This window comes from Corvus cornix, chromosome 2 (genome assembly GCF_000738735.6).
Source record: "Corvus cornix cornix isolate S_Up_H32 chromosome 2, ASM73873v5, whole genome shotgun sequence".
NCBI lineage: Eukaryota > Metazoa > Chordata > Aves > Passeriformes > Corvidae > Corvus > Corvus cornix.
This window is the reverse complement of record NC_046333.1, coordinates 36,992,523-37,011,376: the sequence shown is the minus strand read 5'-3', so window position 1 is coordinate 37,011,376 and position 18,854 is coordinate 36,992,523. Positions and strand designations below refer to the sequence as shown.

General features: G+C 39.7%; 1 protein-coding gene across 2 annotated transcripts in view; it reads right to left on the bottom strand.

Moving 5' to 3' along the window:
* The window catches only part of SNRK (SNF related kinase), a 38,677-nt gene extending 21,778 nt beyond the window's left edge, over positions 1-16,899 (bottom strand). The window contains exons 1-3 of one of the 2 annotated variants that reach the window (XM_039571210.1): positions 16,598-16,899; positions 6,226-6,323; positions 4,203-4,896 (exon numbers count right to left, since the gene is read on the bottom strand). In XM_039571210.1, coding sequence (XP_039427144.1) covers positions 4,203-4,791 — 589 coding nt within the window. In that variant the 5' untranslated portion in view covers positions 4,792-4,896; positions 6,226-6,323; positions 16,598-16,899. The remainder of the gene's footprint in view (positions 1-4,202; positions 4,897-6,225; positions 6,324-16,597) is intronic. The other variant, XM_039571216.1, reaches the window with a different exon arrangement.
* Positions 16,900-18,854: the final 1,955 nt, after the last annotated feature.

Here is an 18,854-nt window from a genome sequence, read left to right as displayed (position 1 = left end):
ACAATAATTAGACTGGGGGGGGGGGGGAGGGGGGAGAACCAAAGGATAGCATACTGCATGAAAACTGAACTCTTTCATTAGAAATAAACTTTACTACCTGCATACAAATTGCCACAGAACATAAATTCTTTGTTATCCTCAAGATTGTCATGTCTTTTATGAGGAACATCTTGCAACCATTCTTTGTGTTGCTGTGATGACAGACTGCAGTGCTAAGTAACTGTGATGGTAACTACAGTGTTACTTGTGCATTACAGTACTTTTCTAAAGGCCAGTGCTCAACTGTGGTAAGTATACAAAATTCCAATGCTACAGTTTGAATTTGCCCATTTCTCATCCCCAGAAGAATGAATTTACTCTGCAAATGTTTCCATGCATTGCAAAATCCCCAACTACATTAATACAAACCTATCACAAGTGTCTGTGTCTTCCAGCATTACTGTAGCCTACACAGCACTTCACACTTTGTAGAGATGCCAAAATAGAACTTGCCCTCTGCTGAAAGAATCAACTAATCTGAAAAACTCCAACTAAATTTCATCACCTAGGAACGAGGCAATTTCTATTTATTTAATAATCCAATCTCTGCTGATGCTGGTAGAGCAAGAGGAAGAGTACTACCAGAAGCACACTATTCTTTCTCGTCTGTAGTTATCAACTTTTAAATACTGATGGAATTCACTGCTCTCGACAGAACTCTGATCTAAAGTAGCATGTCCATTTCATTTAGGAAATGAACTTTATGTCCAACAACAGTCCTCCCACTTTCCTCTGATTAGAACAAATTTTAATTAAGTATGAAAAAAAGATGGGAAACTACAAGCAACAGAACTTCTCATTATCTAACTCACTCAGCTTTTTGAAAAGCCCTGGGAACATATATCATTGCCCAATATTCCTCTTGCATCATTATAACTACAGCTTTAAACACAAAAGGAAATGAGAGACCTAAATTAACTAGGCTCTTTTCAAGTGTGCAGATTTTCAAGTGACATCACAAAGGGCAGATTAATCCCTCAACTAGCTGAAACAGTTATGTTTTCATAAAGCAAGCTTTTCTATTACCTTTAATAAGCATATAACTTAACAAAGATTTGCCCTAAATATTTCAGCTGTTTGTTGAAACAAAATATAAATTATCTTCCTTTATATACTCATTCTAATATTATTCATAAGAGATCCAAAAGCCATGTTTGTGGCAGTCTTTGGCCAAAAAAACCCCATCATATACCCCAATTGATTTTTCTTCCAGTGATTTTTGCAACAATTTTCCATAAATAAAAACAGGTGTGGGGTTTTAAAAATATAATGAATGCAAATGTACCTTAATATGCACAGAGTGTAAAAGCAGGGGAATCCATTTCAATTTGTCATTTTAGTGAACTGAGTTGGATTTCAAGTGGTCAGATTCTCACAAGGGGGCATGACCATGTAAGTTGCACTGGGGAAAGCATGACCCCCTTTTTACTAAGGAACAAGTTTTTAGATTGGTTCAGCGGTAATGTAATTTCATCCTAACTGGCAGAAAAATCTCTGCCATTGTCAGTCACTATTATTGCAATATTAATAGCCCCATTCAGCCAACAGCTGAATGAGATGACAGCACTCCACCACTATTTCAAGCTAAATATACACACCTTGCACATTACTCTCATCACAATGTAACTGATGCAATTTCTGTCTTGAAAATTTCTACTTCTGAATTTATACATACACCTAGTCCACAAGTACAACCTCATCCTAGCATGAAAGTTTATCTTTCAAGTTTGCAGAAGCTGATTTCTCAGTTACATAATTACATTTTTAGTGATAAATTTCCTAAACTTATGTTTAGGATTTCTTTGGGGAAAGAGGGCTTTAAAGAAGGCCCTATTTTTTCTTCCCCCACAATCTCTGTACTTAAAATACATAAATCATATTTAGAAAACTTGTATAGTGTATCTTACCTTTTTACCCATAGGTAGAAAAGGAAAATCCAGACCCTTCAAGGTCATCACCTTATTGGAATCTTGTAGTAAATGTTGGTATTTTTACTCTGTTAACTGACAGTACTTCATAGCGAACTTGTAGTGCATTACAGAGTGATGAAAAATATGCCACTAAAATGTTAGGATACAAGCACTGCAATTGGTCAACTAGGATAGAAGTTTTAAGTATCCAGTAGCTGAGACAGCATGGGGAATAAGTAAGCAAAAACTAACCCCTGATGTGTATGCAAATATTCTCCGAAATAGAAGATAATTGGCATCCTTAGACACCAGTTAAAAGAATTTCATTTTTTCCTAATTTTTCTACTTTTCACATCAATCCATTCCATATTAGCCAGACTTCCCCCTCTATGAATCCATTCAAAAATTTTCTTTTAGTACTATTCAGAAGTTTACCTCCCTAATTGTTTACAAAGTCCTATAACAAACATTATTACACTTAGGATTAAGAGGTCCAAAGCATGCTTTATTAACTATGTAATTCAATTTGGACCATCTGGTCATAATGCTCCTAATTCCCTCTCCCCCATTAATCTCCACACACCACCTTTTTCCCAAGCATCTTCAACTGGGCAGCAATATCAAAACTTAATTTTTTGCTCATCCTCCAAAATTTCACTGCAATTCCATTTTTCAAGAAAAAATTCACATAAGGCACTGTACAGAATATTTAACAAATGCACTTTTCTATCTTGTTTTGAAGGCTACAGCTATCAATTACACTCATGCTTCAGGAAATTCTCAAAATAAAAAGACACAGGAGAACACAGAACAACTTGGGAGCTCTAGTTGGCCACTAATAAAACCAGAACCACTCATCTAAAACATCTGTCTCTAAATAGAAATAATTTTGTAAAGTATCACTCCAGCATCAACATGGATTTGCAAACCCGGAAATAACAGCGATCCAAAATTCCTTTCAAGTCCAGAAAACCCAGAAAAACAACACCTATTCAAAGTCAGAAGCCATGAAGTGTTATTCAAACGTTTAGGCAAAGACCATAATACCTGATAGCTGAAAATATTTGTATTTAAAGATAATGCAAGAATTGTAGTTCAACAGTTTTGTATGCCTGTCAGCACACAAAATTAGCTGCTTGTTTACCTCAGGAAAATAAGCAAAAACCCAGACAACTCTGTATTAATTTAAACCATCACTACAGTCACTACTATGAAACATAACAAAACACACACAGCCATGTACGGAGTCCTAATGGGTGCTATTAACACCTGTGAAAGTATCAGATACTGAGCAAACAAGAACAAGAGGCATGTTGACTACCAGAAGCCATTTCTGAAGCACCGTTTGGAATTATAGGTACCTACACCTGCTGGAGAAGTGACCTGTACCTCACTCATGTACCTCAGCTAAGATTTAAGCAATCTATATGACTACAGGACAATATTCAGTGACCCTATCAATGTTTACAGCTATTCTAAAACGACTGAAAATTACTTCTACTAGAATAAGCAGTAGACCTAAGAAATACAGTAAGAGAATTATATGTAGTAGTCCACCCTGCACGCTCCGCTTTGCAGCTAGAAACATGCAGACTCATTTACACATTACTATTTCTTTTACCTTTTATACACTCAGGAGCAACTGGGAACTCATCTGCTACTTTCACTTCTCAGACAAAAAAAAGGCAGAGAAGGGGTAGAGGGTTGAAGCTTTCTTTAACTCCCTGTCTCCTCCTTTGATAGCTGAGTTAGTACTTGGTACAAATGGCTTCCCACCACCTTGCAGCAGAACATCTAAGCAGCCTGGGCTCACAATGCTATTCTTACATGGCTAAATGGAGCAAAGAATATCACCAGTGGTTGGGTACAACAGAGTGTGGGGTCACATTAAAAATAAATTCCAAACAGGCAACTTTTCCGAAAAGAATATGGGCTCTCTCTAACACAGTATTTACAAATATACCCATTGCATCCACATTACAATTAATTAAAAAAAAAAAAAATTACAATGTATACAATTGCATCATTTCATACAAAAAGAACTTTTAAGCATTTTTGAGAATGTTTTGAGTATCTCCTTCAAACAAGAGCTGCTCCAGCAGTAACTCATCCACAGCTCATCCAGGTTATATTACTTCTTGCCAATTAGCTGGCTTCCACATATGGCATTATCTTGAAACAGAAAACAGAGGTACAAGATCATGGTATTTACGTTTGTAGATTACTGGTTCAACTCAAAGTGGACATACATACCCACTGCTGGTGCATCATATTCATCCCCAAGTAAAATTTCAGGAGCAGAATAGGCAAGAGATCCACAGCTTGTGGTGAGCTTCTTTCCAGGCTGAAATTTGTTGCTGAAGCCAAAATCAGTCAATTTCACAAGTCCTTGTTTTTCAAAGAAAACCACATTCTCAGGTTTTAAGTCTCTATGGACTACATGCAGTTTATGGCAGTAGGATATAGCATGAACTATCTGAGCGAAGTATTTTTTTGCCAGATCCTCATTGAGACCTTCTTCATGTTTCATGATGTAATCAAACATATCTCCGCCATCCCCTAGCTCTAAGATGAGATACAGCTTTGTCTGGGTGTCAATCACTTCGTACAGCCGCACTATGTTGGGATGCTGCACTAATTTCATGCACCTGACTTCTTGAAAGAGATGTCCAGTGGCAAGAGTGTCCAGTTTGGTCTTGTCAATGACTTTTACTGCTACTTTTTCACCCGTAAAGACATGCCGAGCAAGTTTGACCACAGCAAAATGGCCTCTGCCCAAAGTTTTATCCAAGTCATACAATCCTGCAATTTTTCCATCATATCCTCGTTTGAAGCCTGCCATTCTGTTTCAGAAGATGAAATAATGTTCAAGCTCTTTGGAAACGTGGTATTTTCATACAAGTGTATCTGATGCAAATAAATAGTCCATAATCACTGCCAAGCATACCTAAGAATAAAGAGACAAGATTATATACTTGTATAAGAGTAAGCAAAATTATTATCCTGTAATTACCCCAAGTTATATTAGCAGATTACTACAGATTATTTATTAATAATCTTCAGGAATTTCTGCAATAAGCCAGGCTGTGCTAACTTGCAGATTTCTGACATCACATTATCAGTATGCTTGAAGAAACTGAGTTTCAACACTGCAATAATGAAAATTTGTCCCAAATTCAGTGGCCTTCACTGTCTTGAGTCAGAAACCTTTCAGGCAGCACTTGAAGAAATCGGTACTATAAGGACGGTTAAAATTGGCCAAGATGAAATATGTAACTTTTCCAGATACATTATGAAATAGCTGGGCAGCACAGAATATCAGCAAAAGGAACATACTTCATACATCTCATTTTTGGCACATCCCTTCACACTGCACATCAAACAGCTCTAATACAAAGTTCTGATTACATGACTTGGGACTTCTACCTCCTCCCTTTTAACAGCTTTCTGTTTAGAAAAGCTCAGAGTGACATACAATACTTTTGTTACTCTAATTAGCTTGAGCATTATCAATCAATACTATAATTACAGCAAATGAACAAAGCTTTAAAGGCTGAAATGAAACATTTGGGTTGGATGTACTTACTGCAAATAAAATATCTTGTTAAATATTTTGACTGAAGTTATACAAACTGGTGATAAAAAGTTTGGAGGTAGGCTGCATATGTTCAGCAGTCCTAGGAATGAGTGAGGAGAAGGGGAAGAGGAGTGGGAAGGAAGCAGAGAAGACTCAAGAGTTCAGCCTTTTTATACTGAATTCCTGCTCACTTGGTGTTTAGCATTTAAGCAAACAAGACCCAACTTATAAAATATTAATGTTCAAAACTGATTTTGAAGGTCTTACGTCCCATTGTCATAGAAAACCTCCCAAAACCTTTTCCTGCATTGTTAACAGATTGATGTTTAAATAAAAAATTGTAGCTATCAAAAAGCTAACCATTTCTCCAACTTTGAGTGCAAGATAGAAATATGTAGTTAGAAGTATGAAAATTAAATGGCTCATTGCCAACTCTAAAATACAGAAAACATAGCTCTTTAGAATATATTTTCAGTTTCAAAACTGAACTTCAAAAAGATAATCTTTGAAAAGTAAGGTGGGAAACAAACAGACCCTTACATTAGTTATTCTCAAGTTGAAATGTAAGCTTTAGATTAAAAACACTCCCTGCTAAACAAGTTATTTCACAGACAGTGAAACTAATGAACCTGGTTTCGTATTAATTCAATTACAAGGCTGGGGGTCCTATGAGGATTCTCTGATGTTTAACAAGCTCACCTTACCGCTTCTCTCAGCTGGAGCCATGATATAACCTCTTCACCATCCAGCTGTCTGCTTCCACAGAACACATAGAATTCAGTTTGAGACCTCCACCCCTGTGAAATTTAAATGAAATCAATTAACTTCCAAAACTTCATAACCTAGACAAGGAACAGAGTTAAGTATAACAAGCATTAATAAAATAACAAACAATATAAACATTGAGGTTTGGGGTTTTGCATTTCTTTAAAGATAGTCATCAAGCTTTAACAAACTTCTCTGGGTTTTTTGTTGCTGTACGCACCCTTTCATTCTGCTATTAAGCACTATGCTTCACATGCTCTTTCAAAAACCACTCCACTAGAAGATGGTTGGCATATCTACTTCCCATACTGCTCATCTTACAGAGTTTCCCCTACCATTCCCATGTAATACCCTCCCATCCTTACTCAAAAAAGCACAAAACTGAATTAAAGCATTTTACATTAAATCAAATGCCTGTGTCAAACACTCTCCTACGTGGTAGAAACTATTACAGGATGCATAGGGAACAACATAGTACAATGGCAAATGCAACAATAAACAGTAGAACTCTCCTTATCTTTCAGAGATTCAAAAACTTCTTTACATTTGAGAGCAGTGGGCTTGTGTTTAATAGCACTTGATGGATTCCACCCCACCCCTCTCTGTGAAAGAGGGCAGGTGCTTTATTAAAGCATGTGAATTTTTAGCATCAAGAACATACTGCAGCAGAGCTGAATAGCTTAACTATGTGCTATGAGAAGAACCACTTCCTCCTGTTTGTTTTTAATCTCCTGATAATTTGTGCATCTTCTCATTCACCGTCTGTTCCAAAACAAGAACCATCATACTCCATTTACCTTGCCTCAAGCAACTCACAGCATTTCCTCCCTTCTAACTTCAGTTCAATCTTGTTCAAGTCCTAGTCTATCGTTCCTTTTGCAGAGGTTATTCCACAGGCTTCAGCATTCCTCTCACCCTTCTCTACTCATTTTTGGTTTGTTCTATTCTACTTTCTTAGGCCAGTTTGAAGGCTTTTTCACTACTACTGCGCACTGACAATGTTTTCAAGCAATGCTTTACTGTATAGTTGTATAATGTTCCATCTTACTGACCTAACCCCAACATGGAGACTAATGAAAAACTGTCCATGCACACACATAAACCACCTAATCTTAGCCTGTATGAAGCAATAGGGGATATATTAATCAGCTGTGCCCAATATGGTTGTGCAACTCCAGAGTCTCACTCCTAAAGGGATTGCCAGAATTTTAAAAAACCCCCAACAACAACAAAAAACCACACACAAACATGCTTTATAGTACTGCTGTCTCCAGAGCATCCTAATCGGACTCCTGCTTCTAGATTAAAGAAACTAAAGGAAAACTGGAGCACACAAATTAAAGACAACTTGTCTGAATTTAACTGCAACACTCAGCAGTAAGGAAAGAAGATTTATGCTCATTACTTTGTTCACTTGGCACATTCTCAACCATCATTGTACAAACTCAACAAGTGATTTAACTCTAAATCACAGATTACACATAAATATCAGCCTGTCAACAGAATTCCAGCAAAAAACAGTTATGCTTAAGCCACAAAGAAATATATCAGAGAGTAATCAACAGGGTAAGAGATTACAGAAACGGAAGATAAATTACGTTTACTAATGTTGCAGCCCCATAAGCTGTAATAAAATTAATGCATATTCATTAACAATTTAACTTAAAGTCTCCACAATAACAGACCAACTAACCCTTAACTCTGTGGTTTTAAAATAAATCTGCATAGATGAAGCTCCCACGGCTAAATACAAGGATCTTAGATGCAACACATGGTTTGAACACACCAAAATTTAGAATTGTTCAGCAGTAGGAAGTGGATGCAAAAATGTCATAGTGTATATAGATACAAGCCTTGGTTACAATTTAAATAAGCTATGTAAAGGAGTGCAGTTGCCATAACAATACATTTCAGAGCAGTTTCTTTTTCTCAGTTTCTCTCAAGAGTAAGAAAGTATAATTTTGACAGTACTTAAGGATCAACTAAGAGCACATTTTCATAACTTTCAAGCTGGAGCCTCTTTGAGACCCCTCCTTTGTTTTTGTCTCCTTAGCTACAACAGTGGAACTTCTGGGGCTAATTATAGATGAAATCGCCAAACCTCTAGTTTTGCCATCACCCTCCAACACAGGATTACTTTTAATGATGGATCATTTCAGTGATCAAGTTTACAATGTGACCCCTCAAACATTTTGACCAAATGAAGGAGCTGCAGACTAAAGCAGATGACAAGCAAAGTTTCCACCAGCCACACTTTAGCAGCAAGCCAAATGACAGCCTGAGAAAAAGCATTTGAGTTTTATCACATAAAATATTTACCTGTCTTTTCTTTCACATTATCTCAAATCCCTGATAAGTTCATTTTTCAGCATTAGAGTTTGGTTTTTCTAGTTGGTGAGTTCAGTAACCATTGGCAGCATTTAATCCATGTGGCTAATTATGGTTCTAAAAATGCATTTTTCCCTAATTATACCAGAACTCAGCTACACCCCCAATACTCATTTTATGCAATGTAGACATTTACCAGTAAATAAATTCAGAACGGATCCTTCCTTCCCTAGGAGCTCATATACCTATGCCACAAAACACTGCAAACAGCCATTAATGGAGATCTCCAGGAGCTGTTTTGTAATATCACATGCATCTTATTAAGAAGCTTAACAACAGTACTGTGATTCAACCATCTTTAAAAGATGGATGAATAGATCTGTTTAGAAAAAGGAGCATGCTTCAGAGACACTAATTTTTCTTTAAGCAATTCACCCTATTCAAAAAGTTTCATCAGATTATATACTGCATGTAAAACCAGCCTAGTTTATCTTACCCTAATGTGTGTATTAGCTTACTTTAGAAAATGAAGCTTCAAGGTCCCATTTAAACAAAATGTTGAAAAATTATCAATGCAAGGACTTCCCTGCATTATCAGGCTAACAGACATGAAAGCTGAAGTAATCCTCACTGGGACTCATCCGTCCACAGACAGCTAACCATTCCTGTCTCCCTTCTCGATAAATGGAGATTCAGTCAACACAGATAAGAGTCTGTGATAAAACAAAGTGCGCCCTAAAGCAGATAGCCAAATAGATCAAATTAATCATTTCTTAAAAGCACACGCTTTCATTTTCTGTAACAGGAGTTTAGAATGAATAGTTCAGTGGATGCACACATTATACACATCCACCAGATAGATTAAAGAAGTTTCTTTTTACCCTTTTTCTCCTTTTGCTTTCTTTTGTCTAAGATAAGTAACATCATCTACTCCAATTATTTGTATTTGTATCTTGAGAGTAAGACTTACGTTGATAGTGTTCCTAGAAACACTAAATCCAAAATTTGGCATAAATGGAATATGGAGATTCAGAAGCAATTTTTTTCACTCTGAAAGGAATTTGTACAAATCATCAGAATCTGAGAGCAAACTGAAGGACATATTAACTCAGTAAACAAAGTGCAAGTATGATTTTTCATTTTTTTTTTCAATATTTCCTCCCAATTTTTATCTGCTATCCTAACATAAGGTATCTTTACAGGCTAATCCACAAACCTTTAAAAACAGTCTATCTTGTTACTATATGAGCCACTATTGGCACTGTTACACCTTCACTAACGTGTCAATCTGCTTTCCCCCAGAAGGTTTTTTACCACCTTTCTTTTGGTATAAGGGAGCACCAACACACTAGAAGCAGGTAAAAGGCATTGCAAGAGTGACATGTGAAGAATGTATACACTCAATGCATATCACATGCTCTGAAAACTTGTCATTACTCGACTCCTCCAGCGTACTTCAAACTTCTTAAGCTCCTAGTACCCAGTGTTTCTTGAATATTCAAGACTCACTATGGGAGTCAGGATCCCAGGAAAGTGTATTCTCCTTCTGTTTGCATACACAGGTGTCATGGTCCAGCAGAGCCCTTCCTCCTCCACCCTCCTATGGCCTAAGCTTTCACAACCACCACTCAAAGTTACTCAAAGAAATCATGGCAATCTATACCTGCCCTACAGCCAAACATTTTGTAGATGCAGCATTTTTGGGGGGTGGAGGAAGACACAATTCACAGTAGCAGCTGTATTACAACTCAGCCTTTATATACACAATGCCTTCTAAAGCTTTATTTTCCACTTTACATGACTGCACCACAGCATACACACATATCTTCCCTTTCACTGATGACAAATCCCATGAACTCTCCTGCTCCAAGTGAGTTCCACACAAAATACTCCAGGAGATTTTTTCAAGGTGTACATGTTCTTTTATTTTCCTATTAGGCCTTAGTGTCAGAAACCAGCTCATACTGTGTTACTAAAATGTCAAGATGTATCAGCAAACCTCGCTACTATTCAGCATTGGCTACCCCTAAAATGGTGAAGATCATGATGAAGAGTTATCAAGTAATGCTGTATTTCAAACATAAAAAGAAGAATTAACCTGAACAATTTAATTGTATTCCTTAGTTTTAAACAGTATATAGAATTTTGCTCTGAAAATATATAAGAGGTGCCAATTGCTGATGAAGTTTTGCCATTCTAAACATTTGAGAAATCTCTAGCGAAATTTTTATGTTTCATTGTTTTGGAATGTATTGCAGGCATTAGAGCTACTTATGTCTAGCCTTAACTCTTCTTAGAATTGAAATAAAAGCAAAATGCTAACAAGAATTCTTAAACTCTAAGGTCCATTATTCAGTGAACAGCCAGCAGCAGAAATGTTTGGCAGGTCAATAAACTTGGTAAAACATTGCTCCTGGACCAACAAAATGTTGGAGGATGGGAAGGGTAGCGCTATTATAGATTTGAGAAGAAAAAAGTTACTAACAGCATTTTGTAACAGAAAAAGATGAGAGCCTGCATGACCTGAGTTCTAAGATCAAGACACTTTGAGACAGATCCAGTGCATGAGAAAAAGAAAATTTAAAAGATACAACACATGATTCAGGATATCATCAATTAAGAACATATTTATTTCTTAGATGAAGAATTCCCAAACTTTTAGACCTATAGATCGCTGTCTACCATCTATTTTCTTGAAGATTAGTGCAGCCACATCAAGCATAGACAGTTAAAGCTTTCCTCTTTCACAAAGCTAAGCTGTCATGAGTGGTCTGCAGAACACTAGAAAAGAGCACACTAAAACTTGAGAACTGTGTTGTGGAAACTCCACCAGATAATTGGTATCTGTGTGAGAGTCATCTTCAATACAGACAACTTAAAGAAGCCACGGGATCTGAGTTGGTCCTTCAAGGCCTCCACTTTAAAAGTCAAGAATATCCATTTCCTTTTTCTTTCAAAGCAGGTGAATGAGAAAAAATACAGACAACACTGATGTACAGATTGCAAAGCAACAGTGAGACAGTAGTAGTAACAGCAAGATTATGATTACAGGCTAGAAACCAAAGCTATTAAGAAGACAGATGCATGAAGACTGATGGAACTACGATTCACTAACAAACCCATCACCGGTAGTTACTGGCACTGGTTCCAATTGTGAAATATGTTAAAAGCCTAAAGTACTTTCACAACCTTGCTGATAATCGCTGCAGTTCACAAGGTACTTTCCATTTCTAAGAGGAGGTATTACAAAAGACAAATACAAGCTACCCTATGGATTCAAAACCTCAGCAATAGCTTTACACCATTTAAAGTCCTCACGCCAGCTACAGCTCCAAAAGCAATTAATCTCATGTATCTGTTTTCCTTTTATGCCTACTCTTGAAGGCCAGTATGTAGCTAAAGAAAAAAGCAGCAGAGACACTACCCTGTCCACGGTAGCAGAGGCTTCAGCAATACAGCACTTCAGCTCTGAAGCTGCTCCTGAAGTATTATTGTATAGAAAAATACCATATCTTCCCAAATGGCCACACCTTGTAAATTATCTTCTACATAATAGTATGTGATAACATCTTTTAAAAGGACTTGCTCCAAGTTTTGTGATACCTGCTAGTACTTTCTTTCTGTATCTGTAAATCAGCAACAAAACTTTGTTCAGACCCTGTGATGTCATACTATATAAAAAAAATTAATTTCAATTGAAATTCTCGTATTTTGCAGTTCCCACTAGCAGAAATTTTTTGCTCAACTATAGAAAATTAGCATGGGTTTCTTAGCTACAGACATTCATACATCTAGCCAACCAGATCTGGTATTTCAGTCAACACTTGTACAAGCAACAGAGATAACTCAAGGTAGTTGGACTCCCTAGCCCAAAATTATACTTTTCCAAGCTTGATAAACAGTATCCAAGTAGATTTTTGAAGATTTTTAATATTATGAATCCCATCACATTTTCCTTTTTTACTTCTTTTTTCTTCCCCCAAAATAACGAGGAACATAAAACTGATGCAGAAATATTTTGCATATCAGGTGATTCATGACAGTACCACCATCTTTTAGACAGGACATTAAATCTTTATTTCCAGGAAACTTATGACAGGACCTTTGCAGAAAGCAGACAACTCAGACTTCTCCACCAAACTAAACTTTTAGAGGAGCTGCTTCATCTACTCCATGTTCATGAACTCCCAGAATTGTTTCACCTTTTTCAAATGTCTATTTATTAACATTACCACATAATTTTGTCATGCCAGGCAGTGCAGCCAAGACCATTAACGGGAGCTCTAAACATTCCCCCATTAATCAATGAACACTTAGGTGTGGCATAATATTTCAATGTTAGCATGGTTTTAACACCTACGTCTTAGTTGTGTAAATTCAGAACCACAAACATGAATTTTATTCTGTATCAAGCGAGGCGAAAGCATCACATGCCATCTCAAACACAAATATTCAGATGCAAATATGTGCATACTCTCAGTACCTATTACAAACAATAATAATTTCTATTAAATTTCTTAACATCTTCAAGGTCGAATGTCAGATAGCTTCATTTGTTTAGCAATACATCTGGTAATATCAAATTCAAGTACTGAATTGACTTAAGTTGCCTCTATAAGACTGATGTTTTCCACGTAGGATACAGACTGCTTAAATCTTGATAAATAGATTGACTCCAACTTACAGTTACTCAGTTTCAATACCTTATTCTCATTTATAGCATCCTAAATTAGTTAGGAACAGCCAGACACCCGAAATTTGCCACGCTTCAACATAAACTAAGATTATGAAAGTCTAGGCTATCATCTCTCAAGTAAAGTTGGTTTAACTAGATAGGAGACTGCTGCAGAAAAACCCACAATGATACACAAAGAAAGAATAAAAACCAGGCTGTCAAATACAATGCAACATTTGTGTCCCAGCACTGTTGTAGAAGATCACTATAACAGGGATTCAGCTTTTCAGAAAGTGAACATGCTCTGTTTTATACTTTGCAAGTATAATTATATCTCATTAACTTCTTCACATTGGTGACTCAATCAACTTATGTGTACTAGAATTCTGCCAGGGTGAGTTATCCAAGAATTGTAAGGGAATATACATTTTTTTCAAATCCTCTTAAGCGCTTATATAATACTGTTATGTGTATTAAAACAACAGGTACGTACACTATTATAGCAGCTGTAGCATTTCAGTCAAGTGCTTGAAAATAATGTGACACAGAAGATGGGCAGAACCTCACAGGCTACTAAAGTTAAGAGTTTATGCAATTTAATATTACTATATTCATTATAAACTGCAGTTCAGCCCTATATGCCTGATCTGAACCATGTTTCATTGCTTTCTTATTTTAAGACATAATCAGGAAACACTTTTAAATAGGAATGAGCAGAAGTTCATCACTAAGTTTTACAGCTACAGCATTTCAGTGGAATTTTGAAAATCCAAGAAAAGAAGTGCATTATTTCCCAGGAGACACATTGTGAGGAAAAAACCTAGCTGCATCAGGATACTGTGCCCTTGAAAGCAAGGCAGGCTAAGCAACACAAAGGCGCTACTTTGGCATTACAGTTGCCAGCAGGATAAAAGGGACAATGATACACTGGAGGTGTAGACTGCAAAAGAATTATTCAAGTATGATTCGAAGGCAGTTAGAAGAGACCAGGTTGGTCAGAACAGCAGACAAGATGACTACTGCAAGCAGAAGAACATCTGCAGTAGCATATTAGCATGCATACCTTTAACATGCTACTTCTCTAAAATAATCAGAAAGCAGACTATTTATTACAGTACAACCACTCACACCACATAGCAGGATGATTCAAGGAAGAGCAGTAACCTGTAGAGTGTCCAGCACTCAAACTGTACTTTCTTGCTTCTCAACTGTGTGAAATGAAAACAAAAACCATAACACAGTAAGTACACTTAAGATGCAATTTTCCCTTTTCCCTGTTTTTCATGAAAGCCTCAAGTGTGGATCATAAAAGATTCTCTTAAAAGAGCCAGATGAATGTGCTGTCTTAGATGCTACCTTGCCTACCAGGCAAAGCTCCAGCACTCAGGTTAGCTTCTCCTTCCAAACACTTGAAAAATCATGTCATCATTCTACCACTTTTCTGGTCATTTAGAATATTCAGGAAAAATAAGAGGCAAGACTGGACTTTCTCCTCCTTAGCTTTTATTATTAAGCCCTCTAATCTGGATGTTGTATACACTAGAAGTAAAAGGAGCAGATATTAGTCTGTTTAAGTAAACATTTTGACATGTTTCACGAGGTAAAATTTGATTGCATTGTTTAGCGATGATTGTTAGTTCTTATTTGTTTCAGATTCCTTCCAAGGATCAGCAATAGTACAAAAACAGCTACGAGCCAATTTCCCACTTTCTGTGATATATCTGCCAAAAAAACCCCACCATTCCTTAACCCAGCTTCTAATGGTGCATGCCTTGAAAGAAATGCTTAATTCTAACACAATAAACATTTGTGAGTAAACACTTCTATAGAGATTTTGCTTTGCAGAGATTCGTTAAACTGGTCCTTCCCCAGAGCCTGAAGATCTAAATATATCCATAATAAACAACTCCAAAAAAGCAGCCGATATGACTAAGTAGTGACTGCACTACAGAGGGCAGGCGTAAGCACATTTGCATGCACTTCATTCATGCTAGATGGCTGAAAATCATACAATACACTTCAGCTGCTCCAGTAACTGTAATGGTACCACTGAAGAAACCACTTCTTTGCCCTCATCTACTCAGAACAAGCTCTTGGAAGCAAGATGATCCATAAGAAACTATCTGTGAATAAGCAAAAACCCAAAGCTTCCTGTATGCATGTATCCCACATAAAGGTTTCTCCTTCACAGGTATACTAGCATCTCTTACCAATAAAAACATCCAATCTGAAAATAGGTCACTTTTGTCACCAACCATCCTCTGGCCAATATAGGGAGTTTTGCCCTAGTGGATGTTCTCCAATACTTCATTCAGTCTACTTACTTAAAAAAAAAAAACAAAACAAAAACCCAAACCAACCAAAACAAAACAAATAACAAAACCAACCACATGTATCTGTCCTTCAATTATTACACTGCACATCAACTATCCTTAAAAGTCACCTTCCATTAATTTAAGCATCTGGGTACCAAAACTCACCTGGCAAGAAGCACAAAGACTTCTGCGCCGGACCTTGCTAGTTATTCTACCAATTTCTATACTAATCTCTTGGCAGTGAATTCAACGTAATAAGTGTACTGACAGCAGCAAAGCACGTACTGACAAAGAACGAGCAATACTTCCAGCCTCTGTCAGGAGAGGCACGCTCCAACCCTGGGCAGAAGGAGACGAAGGCAAACCTGTTGGCTACGCACCGGATACCGAGGGGCGAGATGCACCGTCATCCCCCTAAAACGCATCCGCGGCCGGACCGCGGGGTTCTCGCCTCACTTGTTTATTTTTTTGTCCCTTCCCAGCAACGGAACCTACGCGGCGGAGCCGTCGCGGGCAGGCAGCAGCGCAGGGGTGACGGAGAGACTGGTGTCACTCCGGTCACACGCGCGGGGCCGGGTGTCACCGCGGTCACACGGGGCCGTGTCGCACGGACGCTCTGCCGCGCCGGGGGCACGGGAGGCTCCCGGCATCCCGCCGTCCCCGCAGGAACAACCCGCATCCCGGGAGCCCATCGTCCCCCGCAGGAACACCCGCACCCCGGGAGTCCGCCGTCCCTACAGAAACAACGGCTTCTCCCCTCCCTTCCCCAAGCCCTCCCTCCAGCCCCGCCGGCACCGACACACCGACCTTCGGGCGACGGCCGGCAAACGTCCCCTCCACCGCCTCCTCCTCCCCCTGGGCCGAGGCCGCCATTGGGCTCGGCCGGCTCCGGGAGGAACGGGAAGGCGCAGGGAGGGGGAGGAAGGAACCACCACACCCCACCGGCCCAGCCTGAGCCGAACGCGGCCCAACCCCGCCGGCAACTTACTGCCCGCAGCGGCGGCGTCTCCTCGGGGCGCCGCGCCCCGCCGCCGCCCCCTGCATGGGCAGCGCCCGCTGCGACTGCCCTCGGGAGCGGCGACGGGGAGCTGAGCGCGGAAGGAAGAAGGGACAGAGAAGGGACAGAGAGAGTCCAAGAGCCGAGCGGGGAAGGTCGGCGGGGCTGCGGCAGGTCGCTCTCCTTGCCCGCGCTGCGCTCGGACGGGGACCCGGCGCTGCGGCCGCTCCTGCTGCGCCTCCGAGTCGCGACTGACAACAACGGCCGCGGCTCGCGCGGGGCCGCGAGGGGCGGGGCGGGGCCAACGGACGCCCGCGCGCAGCCGCGCCTGCGCCGCGCGGCGGGGAGGGGAGGGGAGGGAGGGGAGGCGAGGCCAGGCCGCGCGCCAAGCGCAGTCACGAAGGGGGCCAATGGCGGTGGCGGGGGGGCGGGCAGGGATGGAGCGCCTTAGGGGAGCTGAGCGGAGGGCAGTGGAGTGCTCGGTTCGGTCCTCTCTGGGCTTCGCCTTCATGGAGGTTCTGAGCAATTCGCCCTAGAAAAAAGAAAAATAAGAGCGAATAAAGAAAAATAAGGGCGAAGCGCTGAAGGTGTGAGGAGAGGGTGAAGAAGCCCGCGCGTCCGCCACCTGCGTGGCGGCGAGTTGGCGGCCCCCTGTGCCTCTGGAGGGGTCGCTGGGCTGGAGGGCTCGTTAAAGTCGTGAAAGGGCCACGCCTGTGATTCCTGGGTAGAAATAATAGCGTATAAATGAGAGTATAGGGATCACAGAATCAGTTAGATTGGAAAAGACTTCTGAGATCATTGAGTCCAACCAGTGACCGAACACCACTCCGTCAACCAGACCATGGCACGGAGTGCCACGTCCAGTCTTTCCTTAAACACCTCCAAGGACAATGACTCCACCACCTCCCCGAGCAGGGAATGGTGCCCCTTGTGTCCTGGGCAGCTGGCCTGGGTAGCAATGGTGTGAGGGCATCGAGGCACACTGCTGTTGGATTTCACTGTGGTGAGAAGGGTGGGAGCACAATGGATGGTGGAGGTCATCTGGAAGCAGGGAGAGTGAAAGGAAAGGATGGCAGTGAAGCTAGTAGGAGTAAACAGGCCGAGGAATGAACCTGGCAGGGGTTTCAGAGCTTCCCTTTACACATACCCCTGTAACAGCAGTTTCCCTGCACACGTACAAGGCCCTACGTGTAGTGAAGGCGAGGGAAACACCTCAAGTGGTTGTGCTACAGAAGCAGTCAGGCTAAGTGTGTGCTAAGAGGGATGAGCAAAGTGGTTGCTTGGAACATCAGAAATAATGCAAGAATTTCCTCTGAAGATCAAGGAAGGAAAATCTTTGAATAGCCAGGAAAATAAAAGACTTGAAAGTGGCACTTTGAAAAGTGCCCTGGTTTTTTTTCCAATAGAAATGGCCAATCAAGATATATGAAGAGAGAATACAAAACCTCACTATACAGCTAAGCCTAATTTTAAGAAAATGTTTGAGAAATGCTTTTCATTTTTTCCCATGCTTTGACAAAATTTAGATATCATTCTTTTGTTAATAGCTTATGTACAGCAGAGGCTATTGAATTAATCTGGAATTTCTTAGCTTGAAACCAATGTTTGTGAATACACTAAGCCAGAAAATACAGTTCATGGAATGACTAAACTGAAATAGTGTGATCATATGTAATAATAAAGGACATAATGATTTTGTATTTTAAGGTTTCAAAGAGAAATAAGGTAAAAAATACATGAAGATTTCAGGATATGTTGAGTCTGATCACTGCCTCCTATAAGAATGAGAATTTCATTATTTGATCAGCATTTCTCCACTTTCCAATCAGGCTTGATTCTCCATGCTTGCACCATTCAGACACCAGTAAAACACAACTGATTGCTGAATTTACAAGATGGATTTGATGTAGGAGATTGCAATAACCAGCCCATCACCTGTGTCTGCCTGATTATCACTTGATTTCTCAAGTCTGAGTTTGCACAAGCATGTGATATGCACCACTTGGATTTCTGAGCCTGCCATGGTCAGGTGATGCCTCACGCTTATTGTGTTGTAAAACTTAAATCTAGATTCCATCTCTCTAGTTAATTATGTATTTCCAGTTGTTTTTCATTGGCATGTTGAAGAAGGCACATCTCACAGAGACCAAATGATGATTCAGTTCATGGCCACTAAGTGTTCCTTTGCAAAATATTTTGGCATGAAGGACTTTTCTATATCAGCTAGAAATCACATTGTCATCTATTG